Source organism: Lepisma saccharinum, chromosome 3 (genome assembly GCF_977018435.1).
Source record: "Lepisma saccharinum chromosome 3, izLepSacc3.1, whole genome shotgun sequence".
Lineage (NCBI taxonomy): Eukaryota > Metazoa > Arthropoda > Insecta > Zygentoma > Lepismatidae > Lepisma > Lepisma saccharinum.
Genome location: NC_139231.1, coordinates 2,401,694 through 2,425,266, shown reverse-complemented (window position 1 = coordinate 2,425,266; position 23,573 = coordinate 2,401,694). Strand labels below are relative to the sequence as shown.

The 23,573-nt window shown below is 38.1% G+C and overlaps 1 protein-coding gene across 5 annotated transcripts in view; it reads right to left on the bottom strand.

Annotated features, from left to right (window-relative positions):
• Positions 1-4,489: 4,489 nt before the first annotated feature.
• The window catches only part of LOC145984902 (uncharacterized), a 147,814-nt gene continuing 128,730 nt past the window's right edge, over positions 4,490-23,573 (bottom strand). For all 5 annotated transcript variants that reach the window (XM_083118278.1, XM_083118282.1, XM_083118279.1 and 2 more), the window contains 5 exons: positions 22,362-22,531; positions 18,964-19,058; positions 13,153-13,365; positions 9,672-9,882; positions 4,490-4,799 (listed from right to left, as the gene is read on the bottom strand). In XM_083118278.1, coding sequence (XP_082974404.1) covers positions 4,685-4,799; positions 9,672-9,882; positions 13,153-13,365; positions 18,964-19,058; positions 22,362-22,531 — 804 coding nt within the window. In that variant the 3' untranslated portion in view covers positions 4,490-4,684. The remainder of the gene's footprint in view (positions 4,800-9,671; positions 9,883-13,152; positions 13,366-18,963; positions 19,059-22,361; positions 22,532-23,573) is intronic.

The window sequence follows — 23,573 nt, the reverse complement described above, 5'->3', positions numbered from 1 at the left end:
CTCGCAGACAGGATTCTTCCCTATGAAACTGTCGCAAAGAGGTTCAGTATTCTAAATGAACTTGCAGTGGCAACTCCATCACAAATTACAACTGCAGCTCGCGAACTTGTGAGCATCTACGAAGAGGATCTGGAACCCTCGCTAGAGAATGATCTGATACAGTTTGCACACCTAGTAAGCAGTAGCAATGTCAAACATCAGGAAGACATCCCAATGGAACTGTCTATGTATAATGTTGCATGTATGGTCCCGTTCTGCAGTACATTTCCCAATGTCGAAATTCTATTTAGAATGTATTTGGTCTTAATGGTAACAAACTGTAGCGGAGAAAGATGTTTCTCAAAAATCAAATTAATGAAAAAACAGGCTTCGTGCTGCCATGGGATAGGATCGCTTATCCAATCTTTTTTTTTATTAAGCACTGAACATGAACTTCTTCGTGAATTAGACTTTGATGACATAGTAGATGAATTTTCGGCGAAAAAGGCAAGAAAAGTGTCTATTATAGCTAAGTGTTAACCCTTTGGGAATTTTCTTGAAGAAAGTGTAGTTACTACAATTTCCACAATGAACCTGTCGGTAATTGTCCAGTGGATGGACCGTGCATATGCAGTGACATGTTTACTCTTAATTGTAAATAATATCATTTATAATAAATTATGTATGTAAGTACAGTCTACTGCTCAGTTCTATGTTTCGGTCTGAAACCCCTTAGTATTTACTATATATTGTAGTTACGGTGTTCATTCTTCATAATATACTGTAGACATTTAGAGCTGAATTTTACTACTGGTATAGCGCTACAATTATCGTCCTGTAACTTTATTTTACTGCGCTATTATCCCTGCAAACCTATCTGCGATATGTTCCATTGTGAATGACTACTGATTCTAAAATCAGGTCTATCAGTTCAACTGCTGAAAATTGGTGGTTAACATATTGAGCTAATAAAGCTCCTAGTAAGAAATAATAAAAAAAATGGGGGTGGCACAAAAATTTTTGCCCAGGGGCCTCCACAAACCTTGATATGGTCCTGCCATCACCATTTCTGCATACTAGGTGTGTGTGTATGAAGATGTGTGACATTTGAATTGTGACCAACAAGTCACTGTTATTACAGGGCCACTCTAGTTCCATGAAAAATTCAAGTATAATTCCCAGTTTTCAAGGTGAACTTTCCAAAAATTCAATGGTATAAGCAGATGTTTTTTCTATTTCAACCTTGCTTATTACCGCTTCTCACCCATCCCCAAATATATTAACAATATAAAGGATGTGTGATTCCAATCCTATCCAAAAACTCTAAATCAATTCAATTAAATGGTACATATATACAGGAGTTACATTTGCCATTTCACATATTCAGACTAGAAATAAATCTACAAACACAAGTATAACCGATGTACCAATTACCAGATGTACGAATTGCCATTAACATCAACATCGGTCTTTCCACGCGTCTCCCCAAAGACCTCATTTTTCTGCTCTCTGAGAGAAGACAGATGTCTCAAGAAACCAGCTTTCTTTCCCATGAAGCCCTGCATATATCACCACCCCTACTCCAAGGTGAAGGAAACAGTGTGTCCGGCAATAAACTCCCATATCTGTCCCGTCCAAATTCGGCTCAAGTCAAGATAGATCCAAGCTGAGAAGGAGCTAATCACCTGGAACTTCAGGCATTTAAAATTTAAAACCCCAATGAAGACTTTGCCCTTCGACGAAACAAAGATCCTCTGTTCTCACGAGAGTTTGCAGGTGGCCAGGCTCGGAATCGAGACAATCGCCCTACACATGGCAGCCTGGACGAGACGTCATAAATTCCACGACCACCACCCGCTAGTCTGGCCCGGTGACAGTGAATTGACAAGAGTAAATAGCACAGAATCTTGAACTTCAACCCCGCCGGAACATTTCTCTTCGTATCTATTCGCTTCAGTGGGATTTTGGCAGCCAAGGAAGGCATAACTTTAACGAAGTGTCCGAGTTGGGAGCGATATAAATTGAGTTGTGAGCAATTAAATTTAATTAGAACATGGTACTTTTCTTTCTCGAGATCAGCTCTCAAACAAGTTGCTATTGTGTTTTTATGTTACGCGAATATGGCCCCTAGTGTAACGATTTTGGCCCTTACATGCAGAAGTGACCACGTGTGGGCGGAGTTAAAAGTTCAACAACCAATAGAGAAGAGGAACAATTCTTCCGGGAAGAAGGAACTTGAAAGAAAAGACTAAGTAAGGACTTAACAGACACAGTTCTGCAGACGGAGTTTTTAGAGACAGTTTTAGAACATTCACAGTTAAAACTTTCAGCACCTTTGTAGGTCAGAGAGAAATTGTTTTCTCTTCTCTGGACCAAGTTTAGATTCTTAGCTTTGGGTGCTTGAATGTAGTGTTTACGTACAACGCCGACCATCAGCGGTCTGCGCTGCTAACTTGTTTTGACCCGGTGCATTGCGGGTCTGTGATAGTGTGTTGTTCTTAACGACGCTTGAGTAAGCGAGCAGAGTTGTAAGTATTTCTACAGCGATGTATTAAATATTAAGTCGTAACATGTTTCAGTGTTCTGATTTCCAATTTCTGAATCCTAATTGTTTGTAAATTTGGCTAGTAAATGAAGACCGATGTAAAAGGAATTTCATCATCCTTTTCCATCGGCCGAATTCTTGGACCGTCGAAACGAGGAATAATTCCGTGTCATATTTAAGTTGGTACATTTAAATTTCTCCATTTAAACATCCATGCCTTAATGATTAACGAAACTGTGGTTCGAACCCCTAAACGCCCCACTTTAATTTTTAATTATTGTTATACAAGTCACAAATGTTACGGGATATACTAATCTGTGAAAAATTGTTAACTGTATAAGGATTTCAATCTCAAATTTACCTAATCAACTTCAAAATATCATACATTTAAATAATCTTCCCTCTGTCTAATAGATTCTTCTGCTAAGAACCCTAACAAAGTAAATAGACAGAGAGATTTCTGTTTTATTTTCCACGCAGCTCTTTGCCTTCGTCGATACAAAAAAAAAGCGAAACTATGATAAACTTGCCTCAGGACATTTAGAAATATGTTTAAATTTGCGCAGAATGCATGCTTAATTCACGGAGCCAATAATTCACACATAATTCCTGGTGAGTACCCACCCTGTATTAGCATAACAGTCAACTGCACCTCCACACTGTCTAACCATTTTGAACAACTGCTTTAGCACTGCCAAATATCACTAAAGTTTTGTCACATCACTGGGAGAAGCCCATGCTACTATCTCACATCTGGTCAGATAACTAGTACCAAATACATGCCACAACTTCTTGGTAACGATTAATCGGACCAATGTTCATATAATCGTTTTTGCTAAGAATCACCAATATTTTCACCAAGCACAATATTGTGGATTCTAATCACGAGAACTTGTTCCATTCATGGACATCCGCAGGTTTTTCCAGGGAGGGGCAGGCAAGGTATTTCTTTCCAAGGGGGAAAAGGAGGCATATTTTTTTTGCCATAATAATGATGCCGCCTAAAAAAAACACTGTTTCAGTCTGAAATTATCATGTTCCTTCAACACACTTATAATAATTAACATAAATTACTGTGAATGAAATTAAATTATGTGTGAAATATATAATTTTAGGTGGACATTCATTTTCCAGGGGGTGCCCCTCTTTCCATATTTCCATGCTTCCATTGTAAAAACTAGCAAGTGTATTCGTAAACCTCTTGTAGCTATTAACATTCTTAATTTCATTATTTTATTTTTTATTCCTACTATATTAATTTAATTACTTTATTCATTGTTCTAGCTGACTCAAAGTCATGCATGTACTGAAGATGAAAGCAACGATCATTAGATATCTATGTACTTCATTTAAATGTAATCCTTTTCTCTTTCTTTTTTATATTAAATTTATGTTTGTTCTATTCAATCCATATTCATCAAGCTTACATGTAATTAATATATATTATTGTATTCCATTTTTACATCGTAATCATCTCCCAGACAAGGGTCTGTTCAGTGGTGGTGATTAGGGAGTGTCACAGTTGCCCCCCCCCCCCCACTTTTTGCTACTCTTGCTCCCGTACTATGCTAAACCTTATCTACCAAGGGAAAATAAACTGTCCTTGACCCCCCCCCCTCAGTTTTGTAACCCGATTGCCACAACTGGGTCTGTTGTACGAGAGGTCCTCGAGGCAGAAATATGCCTGCTCTAATAAAGATAGTTTTATTATTATGACTATCAGTATGTAATTCATATCTCATATCCATTATAATAATAATATAAATAACCTCAAAGGGCCTAGGCCTATCTCCCGACTGCCAGTCTCTTCCCCACAATCCTACCTAGAGGTGTGGAGATCTTCAACTTTTAATGGGGTGGGGGTCAGCACGTCACACAAATCCTACCTTCATGCACACCCAACATCCACACACAGCATTTTCAGTTGCAACACAAAATAATATATTTATACTGATGGACCAATCATTGAAGTGAAAGGATTTTTATTTCTTTTGCAAACTGAAATCATTTGCACACATAATCATACAAATACAAGTAGTTTTATAATTTCCTGTGTATCACTGCACATCACATACATTCTGAACACTTCAACAACACTTGAAAAAGTACACACTTCTATGTCTGTTTGAGAAGTGTGTAATGAACTTTCACACGTGACACTTAAGCAGTGTTTCTTTCAAACAACTGAACACTTAGTCTGTACAGTTCATTATCTTGAGCAGGTGGTTGGCTGTCACAACTTATTTCTCTTGCTGGGAGGTTGCACAGCTGACGTCTGCAATAAATAAATGGATACACATGATGATATATGAATCAATGTGGTTATATCCTTAGCATGCAAACCAAATATCGAGTTCCTGTCAACTAGGAAGGTATTTATACTACCATGAGCCCAACTGGCAGCTGACTTACCTTTTGCTACATAGCTCTATCTGTCCACCAATCGTCTTCAGGGGGGGGGGAGGGGAGTTGATGACTTTCAACAACCTCAGTTGCGAAGTAAAAGCTGTTGGGGTAACATTGCTCTCCCAAAGCAACATTGCCAAGGGTACGTTTGTTTTTGTCAGTTCTTTTTATTAGCTTGTTTGTGCCGTGTTTGGGTGTTTTGTGTACTATTATACAACTTTTATCCAGTAACGGTGATTACTGTCTCCCTCTTCCCAGTTTTACAGTACGTTTGGCAAGATGCTGTGTATCCAACACTCATTTCTTTCGACCCACCAGGAACTTTCGGTGCCATTTGACTCGAAAATGCCCAGTCACTCAAAGAGAATTCAACTGATCGCTGATTAAAGGTTTCCCAGCCACCATTTGGAAATGCGAGTGTAGCAAGCTGCGAAATTGTGACAAAACAGCCAAATTCTTCATCCCTGTTTTTACAAGGGAGGGGGGGGGGGAGAGTGAACAGATGCCTCAGTCACATTCTTTGCTTGTACTGTGCTCAAAGTCTAGGGAAAGCAGCACTTTGAGCAGTAGTGTAGCTGGGGCCATCGAGATTTAGGGGCCCCATAAGGCAGTCTATGGGTTTGAAATTTTAAACATATAACTAAAAAATTCAATGAAAATTGTTGCATATATAGAAAATGGATTTTAAGAAACCAATGTTTGTGTGAGTACAATCATACAAAAATTTCTTTCGACAAAAAATAAATTCTAGCCAAAAGCAAACTATGTTTACAAGTCAAGAGTGACACAATACAATGGCCAGAAAGCTATCCAATGTTTTACGGCTTGTAGAGAATGAAAAAAGGCAGTGTTGGTGTTTACTGTCAATGAAATTCTGAAGATGTGCTAACAACCTGAATCAATTCGTAACGCGTGCATCTCTAGATCCACTTACCACAAAGGAGAAGCTCAAATAGTGGCACTGTCCTTCATGTGTTCAAAATCTGTCAATTCGAGCTCTGGATTTTCTGCATTTTTATTTTTTCTGATGCCCAGTTACATACAAACTTGAATTTATTTTTGCCTCAATATAGAAGTTAATGTCAAGTTGGTTGCTATTTGCAGCATGTGTACACTATTTAATAACCTAAGTTTGGTTTTACGAAAAGTTTGGGAATGGTGACAAAGTACCTTAGCTATGCATGAAAAAGAAAATTTATCCACCTTCTAAACAAGTCGCGGGTTTGATACCCAGTGGAGGCACATGGTACAGTGCCGCGGATCCCACTTTAAACTGTAGGTTCAGTTCAGGTTAGCCTAACTGTGATTAAAGTGGACTTAAAAACGACAATACAATTCAAGTACTTGCCACAAACAGCAACATAGCAAGACAATTGGATGGCAGATGGGGTCAGAATATTTTCTGGGGATTCGTCAACAATAAATATTTGATTTTTGTTATTTAGTGTCACTTTTATGCTATTTTTGGTTAATGGCAACAATGACGATGAGTGATGAAATTCATGCAGGAACACCAACAAAGAACCCTATGCCCACCCAGGCTGCGATTTGAACTCGAGTCCCCTGTCATTGTGGCATGCTCTGATAACCACTGCCCTGGAGGTCGGATATTTGGAATACAGTTAGTGAGGTGCCAGGGAATATTACTACTCCCCGATGGCCTTGTAATCTAGGGGTCCTGAGTTTGATTCCCGGTGGAGGCACATAGTGGTTCGGATCCTACTTTAAACTGTAGGTCCAGACCCAATTATCCATACTGTGCATTAAGTGGAATTAAAACACCAACTCAATCAATCGATGAGTGGGGAGGCAGAGAGTGGTGGCACTATATCCTAAATACTTATGGAAAAATGTGTGTTTGGGCTAAAAGAAGCACTTATTTATCTATTTTCCTTGCTTGCAAGAGGAAGGGGGTGAACTTGTGACCAAGGGGTGTTGCCAGGCCTTTTATGCACCAGCTCAGGCATAGTCACTACATACAAACACTAAAAAAAAAAAGGTAAAGTGCTCCCCTGTGCTTAGCACCATTCCATGAAGGCGTATAGGGGGGTGGGGGTAACGCACCACACTTTCTTGATCCAGTCGTGAGTGGGGGTGATGTGATCAGCATCATGCCCGTGACTGCTACTACCCCCAGGTACTATCTCCCAGGTACCCATGTCATTTGACGCTGGGTGGGCACCGGGGCTGCTTCCAATCTTAGAAAATTTCCCGGATTTGAACCGGCCAGGGATCGAACCCAGGACCTTTAGCATGGTAGTCAGCCGTCCTTTACTATTTTCATTATCTTATCTTTTACATCTATTGTATTTGTAGGGGAGGGGAGGGGAGGGCATATTATAATACTTCACTATGCTGTTGATTTAGAGGCAGCAAAATCCTGCAACTGTTGGTATGGTGACAGCAAATTTATTGTCCAATTGTAGGGCAGAAGGCTCAACTAAGTTCCTAATTCACAGGAGGATTTTTAATACTACTCGCAATACTTTTGAATGACATGGTTCCCATTTATTTTAAACAAAACAAGCTAATAATCAAGTGGAAGAGTTAAACTGTATTCGATATTCAAAAGAATAAAGTTTAATCAACAATGTAAAAATAAATTAACAAAAAACAAACTATAAAGATATTTCTTCAAGAAAACTAGTACAATTCATTTTCACTCCCATATTCTGCAAAGTACAAAAACACTTCATTTTCCACATATAGGTTGTTTTCCCCAGGTTTTCCAGGTCAGTGGGAACCCTGAATTACACCAGAAGTGTTTTGTTCTCTATTTGCACTCAGCACTGTTTTATAATATCAAGTCCATTCAATTGGGGATTCTTTCACAGAGTAACAAGATAATCAAAATACAATTATGTATTTACATTTTTTTGTATTTCATGTTTACTTTTAAATACCTTTTATTTGGAACACCCTGTAGATATGAAGACACCAGTCTTTTCAATTGCAATTATATTACGGTACTGCAATGTCTGGTTATATGAATTGTTATCAAAAAGTTCCTCAATGGAGCTGGCATGCTTGGCATGTTGGTGATAGTGGTGTCTGTCTCTCAGTGGTCGGGAAGAGGGTTCAAGTGAGACCCTGGCCCATGCATTTGGCAGGAATGTTGCAATTTGAACAGAGATGCAACATAAAGATCCTATCAAGATACACAATCTACTGGTGCTGTATCCACCTTACTTGCCTGATCTGGCATCTGCAGACTTTTGATTGTTTCTTACTCTCAATACAGGTCTCCACCGTCAACATTTACCACCTGTTAAAGACATCAAAGTGAATGCAACAAGAGTATTTTCAGAAGCGGTGTGTCTTAGTGATGTAACACCAGTAGATAGTGTTTCCCAGGTAGGAACCTGATGTTGCATCTCTGTTGCATCGAATTGCAACACTCAGACAAATGCTCAACCCGGGGCCTCACTTGAAGCCTCTCTCTGATCACTGAAAGTATTTCTGTGCAGAGAGACAGTACCTCAAGGGTAAATAGACTTCCCATAAAAGTAAACAAGGTCTTTTGAAAAGTAATGAGACAGTGCCTGAAACAGCTGTACACCAGAAGATGTTCGCAAATCCACTTTGTCTCCTTCGAAGTAGTTCCCTTGGGAAGCTGCACACCATCGTAGACGTGTCTGCCAGTCGTGGTAGCACTGTTGGAAGTCGTCCCCATGCGAATGTGCTCAAGTGGTGTCACGGCACATTGGATATTGCGGATACTGCCATAATGATGGCCTTTCATCTTCAATTTCAATTTTGGGAATAGAAAGAAGTCTGCTAGGTGAGTAGGGGGGTTGTGGAACCACAGGAATGTCCTTTTGTGTCAAAAACTCAGTGACTGAGAGCATTATCATCGTGCAGCAGCCACAAGTTGCCAATGTCTGGGCAGACACCTTTCAGTCTTTCGAGGAGCCTGTCAAGCACCTTACGGTAAAAATGTTGATTAACTGTCTGCCCTGGATGAACAAACTCTCTGAAAACGATCCCTTCACCGTCAAAAAAACACCATGGATTTGACTTGCTCATACTTGCTTTTTTTGGGTGAGGGGAGGAAGAGGTGTGCCACTCCTGACCTTGCCTTTTTGTTTCAAGGCCGCGGTGGCTCAGTCGGTAACGCGTCTGACTACCATGCTAAAGGTCCCGGGTTCGATCCCCGGCCGGTTCAAATCCGGGAACTTTTCTAACGGTGTAAGCGGCCCCGGCACCCACCCAGCGTCGAATAACATGGGTACCTGGGGGAAACCCTGGGGGGTAAAGGCGGTCAGGGGCGTGATGCTGATCACATCACCCCCACTCACGACCGGATCAAGAAAGTGTGGGGCGTTACCCCCACACCCCCTATACGCCTTCATGGCGTGGTGCTATGCACAGGGGAACACTTTACCTTTACCTTCGTATTCAAACACCCATGACTCGTCACCCATTATGATGCGTTTCAACAATTGTTCATCGCTCTTAATCCGATTAATCAGATCTTGACACACTTCAACTGCATGCCTAACCCTATTCACGCTTTTGCCATTCACACTACTTGTACTGACAAACAGGCAAGGTCAGATGCACTACCTCCTAACATGTGATTCATTACAGTGTTGCCAGTTCATGAACAATGTTGCCAGTCTCATTACTTTGCTAACAGACCTTGCATCAATACATTCCGAGGGTGAATTTGAGGAATTCTCTGGTAATACCATGTAAATCTCTTGATATGTGTTCACAATTGGGACAGTGAAGCACTTACCTGATAGCCAAGTCCCTCCGTGCTGACAATGCCCGTTTGAAAGGTCCACAGGTGGAGAACAAAACTTTCCTCCTGGCTTTCTTCTCACGCAATGCAACGTGGATAGCAGCAACAGGATGAAGTAGCTTAAAATTATTCTCTTCTTCCTCTTCCACGTCTTCCTTTTTAACATCTTCCTCACCAGATTTGGTCTTGGGCCAATTTTCTTTGCCTGGAAATTACAAGATTTTAATTACATGAAATAAATCAATTTCCACGTGGCTTTCTGATATATATGTAATAGTTTTGGACACCACAAGTCAATTTTCTATCATGAATATCTACACAACAGGGACAGCAAACTTCATGAAAATTCATTTGAATGCTCTGGAAGGAATTGTAAACATCTATGTAATTTTGCAGAAATTGGAATAATTTCTCTTGTTTCTCAAAACAAGAGGATTTTTAAAAAACTGCCTTGATGGTGCATGCCATAGACTAGCATAGACTTAACCCCTACACTATCGGGTTACATGCTATACTGCCATTAAAAAAAAAAAAGAAAAAAAAACTGTTTAACCTTTAGAAGGCGGGAACTTGCTGCGATGTACAGAAAATTTTTTGGCCAATACAGATAAAGTACCAATCCAATATAAAATTCTCAATGAATCTTGGAGAACCTGAATGGTTCATTGACCTCCTTAATAAATGTTTCAAGGAGACTGCAGTGCAAAAGAAGTTGCACGTTCAGACATTTACTTTTTAAAAAGTAGGGCATGGAGATTATCCATAAAAATTATAACAAAATTTTGCACTAAATTATAAGATATTTATAGATATATTGGTAACGTAAAATAATTGGTAATTTTCTCAATAAACCGATACACCAATATGCCTACAATTGGAAACAATTTCTGGCATTTCGCTTCTAGTGTTAGCCCTATGGATACTGGATGAACCAAATTTGGAGGAAAGCACAACAAAATACCACTCTTTGAGGATATATAAATCATAAACCTTTTCCCATTTGCTGTCAACAGGTTTACAGCCGGTGGGAAGATCTTTTTCCGTCCAGCCAACAAAGGTTAAACAACAACTTGTACAGTAGCGAAAAGGATGAGGGGGGGGGGGGGGGGGGCTCCCTAATTAGAAAAAATAGATTATTTTAATGAGCTTTCATTATTATATGCTTACAGAATGTACAGTTTTGCAACAGCAACAGGATTTCTTTTTACATGAAAAAACTCGTTGCTCTCTGCTTCTAACTTTGACACAATTAAGCACTATGTACCAAGAATAATTCTAATGTAGACAGTGGTGTTGGTCTGGTTACACTGTAGTGCAGACACCATCCTTATTTCTGTGTTGGAACATGGAAGTAACACAACGTGCACGAATGTCTCTAGAGCTGCCAAAACGGTTTCCTGTGTGAGGCAAAGCGAACTTCCTTCCAGAAGAAATAAGTTGACACACGAGCAAAAGCCCAATGAGAGTGGATGTAATTAGCAACTGGAATCATTGGTGATAAACACACAAGACCGTAATTGTGGTGAACAATTGTGCATCAAACTTACTTTTCTAAGATTTTTATAATATGCTGGAACCTCGATTTTATGTTTTTCATAGGAATATGCTGAAAAAAAGATTAAAATGTGGGGAAAATGTAACATCGACGAAAATTTTATTCCATTTTGCCATGTTGGGACCGGACCATCAAGATTGAATGTATAATGCAGGAAAATGTAAAATGCGGGAACGTAAACTCTAGAATTAAATTGTTGTTTTAAGTCCACTTTATGCACAGAATGGCTAATCGGAACTGGGCCTACAGTTTAAAGTGGGATCCGAACCACTATGTGTGTTCACCGGGTATTGAACCCAGGACCTCTCGATCACAAGGTGATGACGTTAGCACTGCACCATCAGGGAGGCCAGGAAAAATTGAGGTTCCACTGAATATCAATAGGATTTCAAATATTACATCTGTGTAAATAAGTTGCTTTTCTACCTCGACAGTGAAAAAAATGTTGGAAATATTTGAGCATAAAGGAAACTTGCAGCTGTAGCAAAACTTGTTTGGCACAATTTCACAATCGCTTTGCTTCAACAAAAGACTGTATTGTCTCTAGCCCTATGTCTCTTCGGTAGAGGCACATATTTTTGGTAAAAAAAAAAGAAGCAAAATTTCGGTACAAAAACAGTTAATTTCGGGTTCAAAAGCAGTATATAAAATGACATTTTGGTTTCAAAAATGTGAATATAATCCTAAATTTGATTTAAAAACTGCACTTATTACACAAAATAAAACATATCCCTTCTAATAGCACATTTATGTTGTTACCAGAATATTAAGTTTGTTTATTCATGTATAAAATAATCCATTTTTGCTTCTCAAATATTTAGAGCAGAATTAATCAATTTTCTGTGAATTGCATAACTCACAGGATAATTCTGACTTCCGAAAGTGTCGCGTTGGTAAATAAACTCTAAATTTCGTATTTAAGAGTCTATTTCGCATTTTGCAGTTCATTTCTCATCATATCGTAACAAAACAGGGTAGGAAAATGCACCTCACATCTTTCAGAAACATGAAAAATTAACATTACAATGTGTTATTTCACATTCTGTGTTTTCGTCAAACACTAAATATGCATGCCTCTACTATTCGGTATTCATATGGGGCAACACAATGTAAGAAACATTTTGATCAGTATTTGAACCTGGGTCTCCAACATTGTTCTGATGAGTGTATCAAATGTCTTTGTTCTTTTGATATTTAGTAGCTTTCCATTGCAATTTGGCACACAGGAGAGGTGTACTATGTAGAATATTTTTTAACTAAGTATGTAGACTCTGCCAGGACTTGAATCCGGATCTCTGGCATGGTGGTAAAACAGCAACAGTGAAAAATCAGGCGAAGTTAGAATGGGTTCAGTAGCTCAGTTGGAAGAGCAATGACAATGGCACAGTATGCCAGAAACCCAGGTTCAAGTACCGATCGAGCCTCCATAAAAAATTGAAACAACAGCAAGAACTCGTCTTCTACATACTAGCTTTCCAGTTTCTGATTTTGTTACCAAAAGCAAATGTGCACACAAATCACTTTTAGACTATTTAAGATATCAGATTCTCTAGAGGAGCTTATAAAAACATGTGAGATAACTCACTACACTTCTTCTTGTATATTCCTATTGTTTGCATTGCCGATCTCCATGGTGGAGTGGTTAGCACAGTGCACTACAACACCAGATGTCCTGGGTTTGAATCCTGGCCTGGGCATGGGTGTTATTTGCGAGTGTCACTTCATCAACTTCATCATATCACTCATCTGCATCTTTGCAATTAGCCAAAAGTGACAGAAAAGCATAATAAATAAACAAAATCAATCAATCAGTATTGTTTGCATGCTTGTAATACTGCAAACTAGAAGAAATATACTACACACAAACATGCACATAGCAAACACTTGGAAACTAAAAAAAATCAATTATTTTTTCCCTACCTTCGTTATTTGACTGTTTCAGTGCAGAGTGCTTTGCAACAAGGTCGTCTACGACCTCCTGGCCAGCGTAACGAACTGAAACTCCAATTCGTGCCAAAACACGCAGACCTTCCCACCTGTGTCGGGCAGAACCGGTGATTCTATCAGCTTTAGCTCGTGGTCGGGATTCTGCAACCAGACCTGCCCAGTCCACACCCAGAGCATCGATGCCACCTGTGGGGAAAGATTTCCACGTGAGTGTGTGAACCATGGAATAAACAGTGCTGAAACTACAAAGATGCTTGCTGATGAGAGAAAAAAAAACAATCTAAAAGATTTGTAACAATATCACTGAAGTTCACTGCCAAAAACCTGTAGGGTTTAACTACTTTTAATAATTATATAAATAGGCTCACACAGAGTTCATTTTGGGAAAACAAATTCCCCAAATTAAATTCGTAGCATAAACAAGGTTGAAATTCACTTATTACACAAATACATAATTCCGTGTAACTTCTGGTTTTCTTGTGGTTCACTAACATCACTTGTACATATATGAAATTCTTTTGTTGCTAGTTTGCAATTTTCTTTGAAATAGGTTGTGAAAAGTTGAGCCTCTCCTTAGTTTGTGTTTAGCGTTGGATTGACGTGAAGGATTTTATAGGTATCTTTTTATAACACATTAGGTTTGTCTGTTAGACCTGTGTAAAACTCATGGCATCGAGAAAAAGTTACACTGAATTATAATAGAAATAAAAATAGAATGAAACAGTATTGAACTCCCACACAAAATAAAAATTTGTCTTGACTGTAGCATTAAAACCGTAAGAGATATTACACCTGGTTTTTCTGCATTATGAAGCCTCATACGTTGAGATATTTTTCAATGCTAAACTTTGTCAGTTTACTCCATACAGAAATAGGTATATATAAATCAATAACTGGCAGAAGTCAGAGGGTTTTTTTTCCAGAAATGTACCTTTCAGTGAGAAAACTGTACAACAAAATTTTCTAAGGATTGTGATTAGATGCCTGATGACATGTTACTCTGTCATTTGCAACCAATATGAGGCATGTGCAGCATTTGATGGGGTTGGGGCTGGCGATTATATGAGTTAAGTAGAAAAGTGGCATTTTTGGGGCATATCATCTTAGGCAGCCGAAATTTTGTCAACAAACACAGGCTGTACAGTAAAGCTGTAAGCGGAACATGGCAACACGGCACACAGCGATGTTCGTTGAACGGTGGCAACTGCAGGCGGGCACTGCGAGTCAATGCTCTCAATGTTGCCACGTTGCAGGTACAGCATTACTCTGCTGAATAAAAATCTGTATAAGATCGGTTTTGCAATGTGAATTGACAATGATAATGCATTTTAAAAACAGATGCAAAGAGCTTCAAAACAAGACCAAGATTGTATTTGTAGGACTACCCAATACTAAGAAAACGTTGTTTCGCAAAATGCTAAAAAATGTTTTTTGAGAAATTTTGAAAACCTGGAAATTAATAATTGTGTTTCAAACCTTTCTGCCTGCACCCTACTAAAATTTCATCATGATCGAACAACCCGTTTTTGATTTACAGAACTTCAAAGGTAGCGATTGTCTGCAAAACTTTAAAAAAAATTGGTTAGCTAGCATAGATTAACCTCTTGGCTACCACTACGTACAGCCTGTACGTAGCTGGTACTATTGGCCGACAAGGAAATATTCTTGCATGGTAATTGCCAAGAAAACATATGAATGCCTCTGGTTGGGAAGGACCGAAGTCTACGTGTTGCTGTACGTCATTTGAGCACGTGGCTATTGTAAGCAATGAGCAAAGCATGCTCGTTACGCCATCTGTTGCTGAAAGTATGTAACCGTGCTATTGAGGAGACCTGTGCATTTTTGTTTTGTTGCATATTTTGTAAAACAAAAGCAGAAAAATATGGAGGAGTAGGATATTAGTTCGTTGGATTATGTTCCGGAAGAAGAGGAGAGTGACTGTAGTGAGTGAATATTCAGATATATCCGATGTGGAAGACGAGGAGAAGTCTGTTGGAGATTGAACATACGTGAACATATGGATTTGGCACCATCCGACTTTCACCTGGGTGGTCACCGGTTCCAGAATATGGAGTAGGTCCATTTTGAAGGACTCTTGAAACGCTGGGAGAAGAGCCTAAATGTTCATGGAGATTACGTTGAAAAAAAAAACAACACGTAACTATTTCAACTTTTCTTTCTATTCCATTTTGCGACTTATATATTGACTTAGCCTCGTATATTGCAAAAGGATGTATATCCGAACAACTTTCAAGGTATACTGATCTCACAAAATGCTATGCCACCACCACCAGTCTTGTTCTATCTGACCACTAGCATTATAAATTATTGCCTTACATCAGAGATTCCATTGTAGCAAACTACATTGGAGAACGGGCTTGGGCAGTGATGTTTCAGATGTTGTTTCAAGAGTCGAAATGCACAGAAATCTGTGACGGTTGATATACATATTAGATAAATATCATTCCGCCACAGTCACTCTCTTCTCTTGACATACGAGAGTGAGATATGCCACGCGCCAAATAAGTCACTGATGGTTACGTAATGTATCAAGTTGCGCAGCTTCTCGATAGAGGCCGTTCGCTGACTCGGCGCGTCACTCGCGCATGCGTAAAATATACTCGTCGTCTGAACAGCGGTGGAAACTGGGTGAACGAGACAGACACAGTACAGTTCCGATACTCTCGAGACCAAGGACAGACCAGGATTAGACGCCAGCCGGAGCGGAGAGACGACAGGTATATCTAGTAGTTCGCGCAACAGGTGCCCGACCTTTTACCTTCCCTTCGTTGCGTACTTGGCATGGCATTTTAACTGACGTTATACGTTTGAGTTGCCATATCTTCCCAGCCATCTGGATTCTGCCATGTTGCGTAACGGGGAAGGAAGGAGGTCAGTATGGGGGTTTTGTCAAATTCATTTCTGTAACTCGCGTATACGACTTGTTGAGTAACAGATTAATACTTCTAAATTGATGAGCCACTTGTATTGATTTCCTTATTACAAAAATAAATTAAGTAGTGTTATATATTTTTTTTTGTCTCTCCTCTCCGCAACCGGCTGAATTATTACGTGTACTTCTTCTTTTTATAAAAATAATTCTATCTGTGACTTGTTTCGGCACCATCTCAAATAGTGTTTGGACGATTGTTGGGACGTGTTTCAAATGGGTGTATCTATTTATATTTATTTGTTTTAATATTTGAATGTAGAATTGGAAGGGGGATTGAATGCGTATATATATAAATTAAATTTGGGGAGAGATCATTGTTGTTTATTGTAGGGTGTTTGAATGGGAACTAAAAATAAGTAAAGGACAAAGTAAGGGATAAGTGAATGTAAAAGTAGTATTTGAGGTCCGCTTAACCTTAAATTTTGAACATTATGGACTCCGTAGATTTTCATTGAATTGTTACATTCCGGGAAATTTAAGATATTGAATCTATTGTACTGATCAAGTCGCTGTTACTTTGTTTTTTTACAAAGCTAAACTGTTCCTGAATAAAACCTTGTTAAATAGAGTACAATTTTTGATCAATCCAAGATTAGACTAAGTTATTATTGTTTTGCAAAAAGGAGTTGACGTAGCTTAATCTAGGGCGAAAGTGATAATTTATCTGGGTTGTTTTGGGGCGTACGTAATTTTCTTGGGAGGGGGAACTAGACGATTCCCCCACTTCTCAATAAGATTGCGTTAACCCGGATTGCATGCACTCGGCGATTTGAGTTCTTTGTCTCCTGGAGGAAGCCAAAAAATCGATCCACGTAGTTCAGGGTAGTATATTGGGCTGGGCGAAATAATAATACTAAGGTAGCAGCTTCCAAAACATCGTACGCTTCAATATTGCATTTTGAGAATTTTGCTACCGGGTAGCAGCAGTATCTGCAAAATTGAAGCGTAACAAATAAAATAATAGTATTCGCCACAAATCCATCGGACTGACATCAGGGCTTTTCACTGGAATGTCCTGAAATGGGATAACACTGATCCCTGTTTCCCGCTTCATCTCCTGATAAAAGCTGAGAGATGTTTGAGAGGTGTGGCTTGAAGCCATGTCCATATGAATGCATATCTGCTGACTGTCCTCTCCGTACAAACGAGGGATGACTGAAAGTAGGCAGCATTCACCTTCACATTTCTGTCCACCTTACATATAGGTAACTTCCCCGCATAATTGAATCTGGTGACAACCATGAATCTCTTCGAAAAGTGTCCCGTCCGTAGCGAATAAAGCCATCAGTGTCACAGTACGTAATTGACCAAATGTGACCACCGCTAGTGCACACTTCATGAATTGGGACCACAATCCTCCATTTGGACCTTGCCTGATGTGTTTCATACAGTTTTCTGCAGTTGATCCTGCATTCTGCAACGTGGCATGACAGAAGGTGGTGCATGCAGGCCTTATGAACACACCGCACCCCAAGATGGTTATGAATGGTTGTGTTCACAGTGGAAAGAACCATGTGCACCTTTCTGGCCATCTCACGTTGGGTTGGTGGATTTTCCTGGCATGCCTTTTGCTGAATCTCTCGGAACACAACAGGCGATACTTTCACTGGTCTCTTTTGCGGGCAATTGTTTACCAACAGGCCCCTGTTGTGGCCACCAGGACACTATCTATTTCATAGTGGTCTTACCGATGGTCAAACCATTTACCTGACACTGTTTTACTATTCGGTCATACGAGAGATGTGCATGGAAAAGGGCCATGATGAATCCTTCGCAATAATGAATCACTTTTAGCGTCATTTGACAGCTACATGCATGGCACTCCGGCACCTGTAAGATGTGATACACGACTGACAGCAACAGCTGCACCGTCACTCCAGCTCAATCCTACAGATGGAAGTGGCATCCCAAAGTCATTCGGATATATCCCAAAGAACCTTCTGTAGTACTTACTTTATGGAAGAAGTAATATCCACAGACTTTTTCAGATTTTGCAGCCAATTTTTAAAATACATATCCGCACCACTGTGTGATGCTTAAACATGCTAATTATTAAGTTCTAAGAATCCTATTTTTTAGAAATACAAGTTTGTTCAACATTGTTCAAAATAAATGAACAAAAATAAACCCCAAAACATTTTTATATAGAATTTCTTTCCTAAAGAAAAAAAAATCCATTCATTTCCAAATCTTGGCCAAGTATATAAAGAACACTTGATTTTCCAAGTTTGTGGGCCCGACCCTGTGGCCGAGTGGTTAGCACATCGCGCTGCGATGCCAAGGGTCCCGGGTTCGATTCCCGGTCGGGCTTGGTTGTTTGTGAATGTCCATTCATCAATTTCATCATTTCATCACTCATCCCCATCTTCGCAAATTAGCCAAGAGGCACAAAACGCGAAGTAAAATAAACTAAATCAAATCAAAAATCAAATCCAAGTTTGTGGATATATTTTTAGAATTCCTGACTATTAACAGACTTTTTTCCTCTCACATTGATTTCCCTGTAGGTGACTTAGCCTTCTAATTTAGACAAGATGGACCATAATATGTATCTTAAATCATCATTAAAATTAAAAGGAAGGTAACATTTATGCACGAGTTTTGCATGTACATGCAAGCTACTAGTAGTGCTTTTCATTTTCCAATACAAATACTTGAAAATTGCTTAAACAAAATTTAGGTTTGAACTGTATTGTATCTTATAATGGTTAGGAATGACAGTTTTGCTGTTCCTGTAATAAAAACTGTTATCTTATTTCTACTCTTAAAAGTTAATATTTACAGCATGTACAAAGGATGAGGGGAATTTTCCACTAAGAAAGGAGGCTTACCTGTCCCTTCTTCCAATTCATCCTCAGATATTTCCTCAAAGTCCATATTGTCCAAAATATCCTCATCCTGCCTCTCGTCAAGGACAGACATGGGTCTTGAAAAAAATATTAAAAGTTTCAGAAATAGAACTCAAGACAATTTTACTCAAATAGCAAATAAGCATGAGTTGAGCACTGTTCACACTTTATACATACGGTTTTCTTTAAATTCGCACCAAAAAACCTTTGTAATCACGTCGCTCTAAATTTAGGATTATTTTCTTGTCGCTTATCACCTTTGTAACATATGTGAAAATTTACATGTTCATGACTAGGAAAGACTTAAAACAATTATCAGGAAAGGAAAATATCAAATCGAGAGGTGAGCTGTATATATTTTCACTTAATAGGGAGTGTCCACAGAATCTGAAAATCTTTTTCTCCAACTTCCCCTGACAAAGAAAAAATAAATAAATAAAAAATTTAAAAAAAAAAATGCTGAACTCACACAAAATTGCTTTGTTTGAATTTTTCAATAAATGTGCCATGATCAGATTAATTTTTTTTGAAACTCCAGAAGTTAATAGGGTGTTTATTAACTTGATGGTGTGCTCAAACAGATAATGAAAATATTATTAGAGTTTGCTAGTGGACAATAATGTTCAGACCAAAACAAGTTACAACACAAACAAGTTGATACTTTAAGGGACTTTTCTCCCAAAATTTTTCAATCATACTAATGAGACATTTTCTAAATTGAAGCCTAATTTCTAATTTTTCCTTTTTGAATTATTTTGCTTCTCTAACAATGAACCCAATTTCAATTTTCTCAGCTGGGAGGAGATTTTCACTTCTTGAGAGACTTAAAGTTAACAGCTTCGAAACAGTAACAGCTTCACCTTAAATGCCAGACTTGCAGCATCATGCCATCAAATGTATCATGATGATCCAACGAATAGTTTGAAGGTAAGGAATTAAAGACTTTGAGCATCAGAACTTTCTCAAAAACATTCACATTCTGAACCTATAGTTTTAAATAACGCCAACTTTTCAAGCATTCTGAGAGAAAAGTAAGCTGCTTGCCGTTAAATAAAGATTCAACAAATTTCTTCATATGATCATAGAAGAGTAATGATCTTGTTAAACAATTAACATTCTACAACCATCTTACTGTGCAAAATTTCAAACGGAAATCTTTACATCCAGTAATTGCAGTATAATAAGTAGGGCTTGAAGTTGATGACCTAAAAAATGACTTACAGAATTACCTTAAAATTCTTAAAAAAATACCTAAAAATTATTTTTGGGCTGAAAATGAAAGTTTGATTTTTCGTAAATTACAAGAAAGCAGTTGAATAATTTGACAAAACCCATTGTTTGATGGTTTAAACTACTGAAGCAAAGGGATAAAAGCAATTAAATGCTAACATAGTTCTCTTAATTTTTACTTCAAGATTACATAAAATATACTGCAAGGTTTTTCTGTAGAAGTCATTTGTCTTCTTTCAGAGTGAACCGTCCATAATACAGTGGTTGGCCAATATATGAAAATACGGTTGTGTTTTGCGTACATCAGATTATTTTGTTTTTTAATGTTGTTACTCATTTTACTTGAAAACCACAGACTAAAGCGATAATAAAGGCCACCAAGGGAACCTCAAAGCAGGCTTCATACAAAGTATTTTAAGTTTGCGGGAGGAAAAATAAATTTACCACAATAAATGACCGTATTTTAGATTAATGGCAAACTTGCTAAAAGGATCATGTCAGGATATTTAAATATTAAGTTGCTAAAATTCAAAAAGATGCAAAAAAGCCCTCAAAAATGAAAAAAATGCAATAAAAATGCCAAACATACTGAAAAATGACCTAAAAGACAAAAAATGCAAAATAAAAACAATGTTTTCTTGTTCTAACTGAAGGGAAACGGGCTGATATTAGATATAGCATAGTTTTAAAGGCTTAAAAAAATGATTTGTCATCAACTTCCAAGCCCTAATAATTAGCATGATGAGTAGTGCTATTATTCAAAAGGTAGTACTTAAGTCAGGCAGAGTGTTTCTGTACTTTAAGTTAAAATATTGGAAGGAAATAAATTGTTTCATTAGTGGGAAAGGGGAGGTTATTGGCTCCTGTAACACGAAGTGCAAGTGTTCTTGACAATGAGAGCACCACTTCCCAATGCTAGGTTAAAATCTACTGCATTCTTATGTTTGATTTAAATTTCCATGATCTTTTAAAGAGACTACTGATTTTCCAAGACTTTCACATCATCTTTAGGTTTTTCTCGAACTTTCCCGACTGGGGACACCCTGTTACACATAAAATAGAAACAGTTCAGTAGTAAATGAACATATGAATATGGGAATTCAGAAAACTAAAGTTACTAAAATACATATTATTATTTGAAGCAAAAGATACCCAATATGGTAAACAAGCTTAACATATTTTTTGGACCACAAGATACATTCTTCCCTTTGAAAAATTCTATCTAAGATTTAACTGCATCTTACCATCTGAAAGTTTATCAATGCATATGGAAGTGAAAGCATGAAATCCGGTTTTCACCCTAATGTGAGGCTAGGGGTAAATGACTTTTAAGGAATACTGTACGGTAGGTAAGATGGCTTCTTGCACCCTCACTTCACATGTTCACTGTTCATTTATCACTTACCAGTAGCTAGTATACTGTAAATGTATAAGGTTGTTAACAGTTTAAAGTGACATTCAATGATCAAGCTTTTAGTGCAAGAGTAAATTTCTATTCTCATACAATTACAAGTTGTGCAATATGCAAAAGCGCAGAGTAATAGGGCAGCTGCAAGATATTTCAGGCCACCACCAACTGAGAAAATAATTCATGAGCAGAAACAAGAAAATACGTTGATTACACTGAAGAAGAAAAAATAAACATGTCTTTCTCATGCACACAACAAAATGGCCTCAATTAGACACAGAAGTGAAGAATTGGGTTACAGATCACTGAAATAATGTCATCTCAGTATAGAACTATGAGTGAAAGTGAAAATGAAGTGTAATGAGTATTCCTTGTACTAGTAAATTACCGATAGTTGAGAATAAAGTGAGACATACTTTTAATCTAAGTTTTCATCTCAAAATTAATTGTGTCTTGTGGTCCAGATCATCCTATGGCCCAAAAAAAAAACATGGTACTATTAACTTTCTGGTATAAGAATAAAACCTTGAAAACACAAGTTTCAATTCATTTTGTACCTGCATAAACTCACCTCCTCCCCACCAGAAAAAACTGAATATCGGCTCTACTACATCAAATTATGAGGTTGGTGCAATAAATATTCTGGATGTTATACTTCTAACTGCAAAATCCCAACCAAAAATTCTAACAGATAACCATGTGCTTTGTAAACGAAAAGGTTTTTTTTTTTTTTTTTTTTTACCTGGAATCAGGTGCTTCTTTGTTTTCTTGGATAACACCAGTTTCCTTTTCAACAAAATCTTTCTCTGCTTCAAGATCTTTCTCATGTTCTGTGTCTGGTTCCTTCTTTGAAGCATCACTAATGATGGAGGGCTCGCCAGTTCCAGCAGCTTCTAATGCATTTGAATCATGCTGAAATATTAAAGTGAAACGAATAAATAAAACTGAACTTGAATATACAGTTCAGACTGCTTTATACGTAACTCAGTTCAGCATAAATCTGTTTGATTCGTAAATTACTGTAGGTCCCTGCAAAATATACTTTAAAAACGTGTCAAACCTTATTTGTACGTAATACTATTATACATAATTCAGTGTTAAACGTACTAATTTTAAAAAAATAGTTGATTTGTACAAAACCAAGCTACAACAAAATCACACAAGTATTTATTGTCATTACAAAAGCTTAAGGCAAGTTTCAAATATGAAAAAGGTTAGGCAGGTATGGTAGCGGTTGGTATTCAGTTGCAAGAAAGTATGGCATGGTGGTGTCGCAGAGAAGGCAAGGAGTGGTGAGGCTCGGCACGAAATCAGAGGAGAAAGTTTTACCGCAGTTGTTCAGAACATGAGACACATTTTCTTTGTACGTAATTGCGATACGAAAGTACACACGTTAAAAAGATGCTGATAGCTGATGTTTGCCATGTTCCATAATAACAACACAACAGCGGTTCCTTCAGTGAATGTTTTCAGTTGCTACTGGTTGGCCATGGAGAAGAGAAATAGAAAAAGTTACAGGCTTGACCAGAAAGTAAAATTTATACGGGAAGTGGACGTTAATCCACATAAAATTAAAACTGAAATAGATGCACATTTAGGCATCGTTTATGCCACACTTTGCACAGTCATTAGTAGAGCCTGGATTTGTAAGCGAAATGCATATTCTTTTCCAGACTTCTAATGGTAAGAAGAAAGGTTATACTTCGTATTACATACCTTGATGAGCTATTTAACTAAGGTTGAAAGTGATTATAAATGCTTATTTCAGCAGGAAATAATTATGCTTGCTTATGTTGTGATTTTGGTTCAAAATAGCATATTTTACCCGAATCTGCCATATTTCAATCCTATTTCAATCACACGACGGCAACGGGACGACAAGATCAATGCTTCTAAATAGCCGCACGGGAGAAACTGCATCCAAGAAAAGATACAGTACATCCATAATCATTTC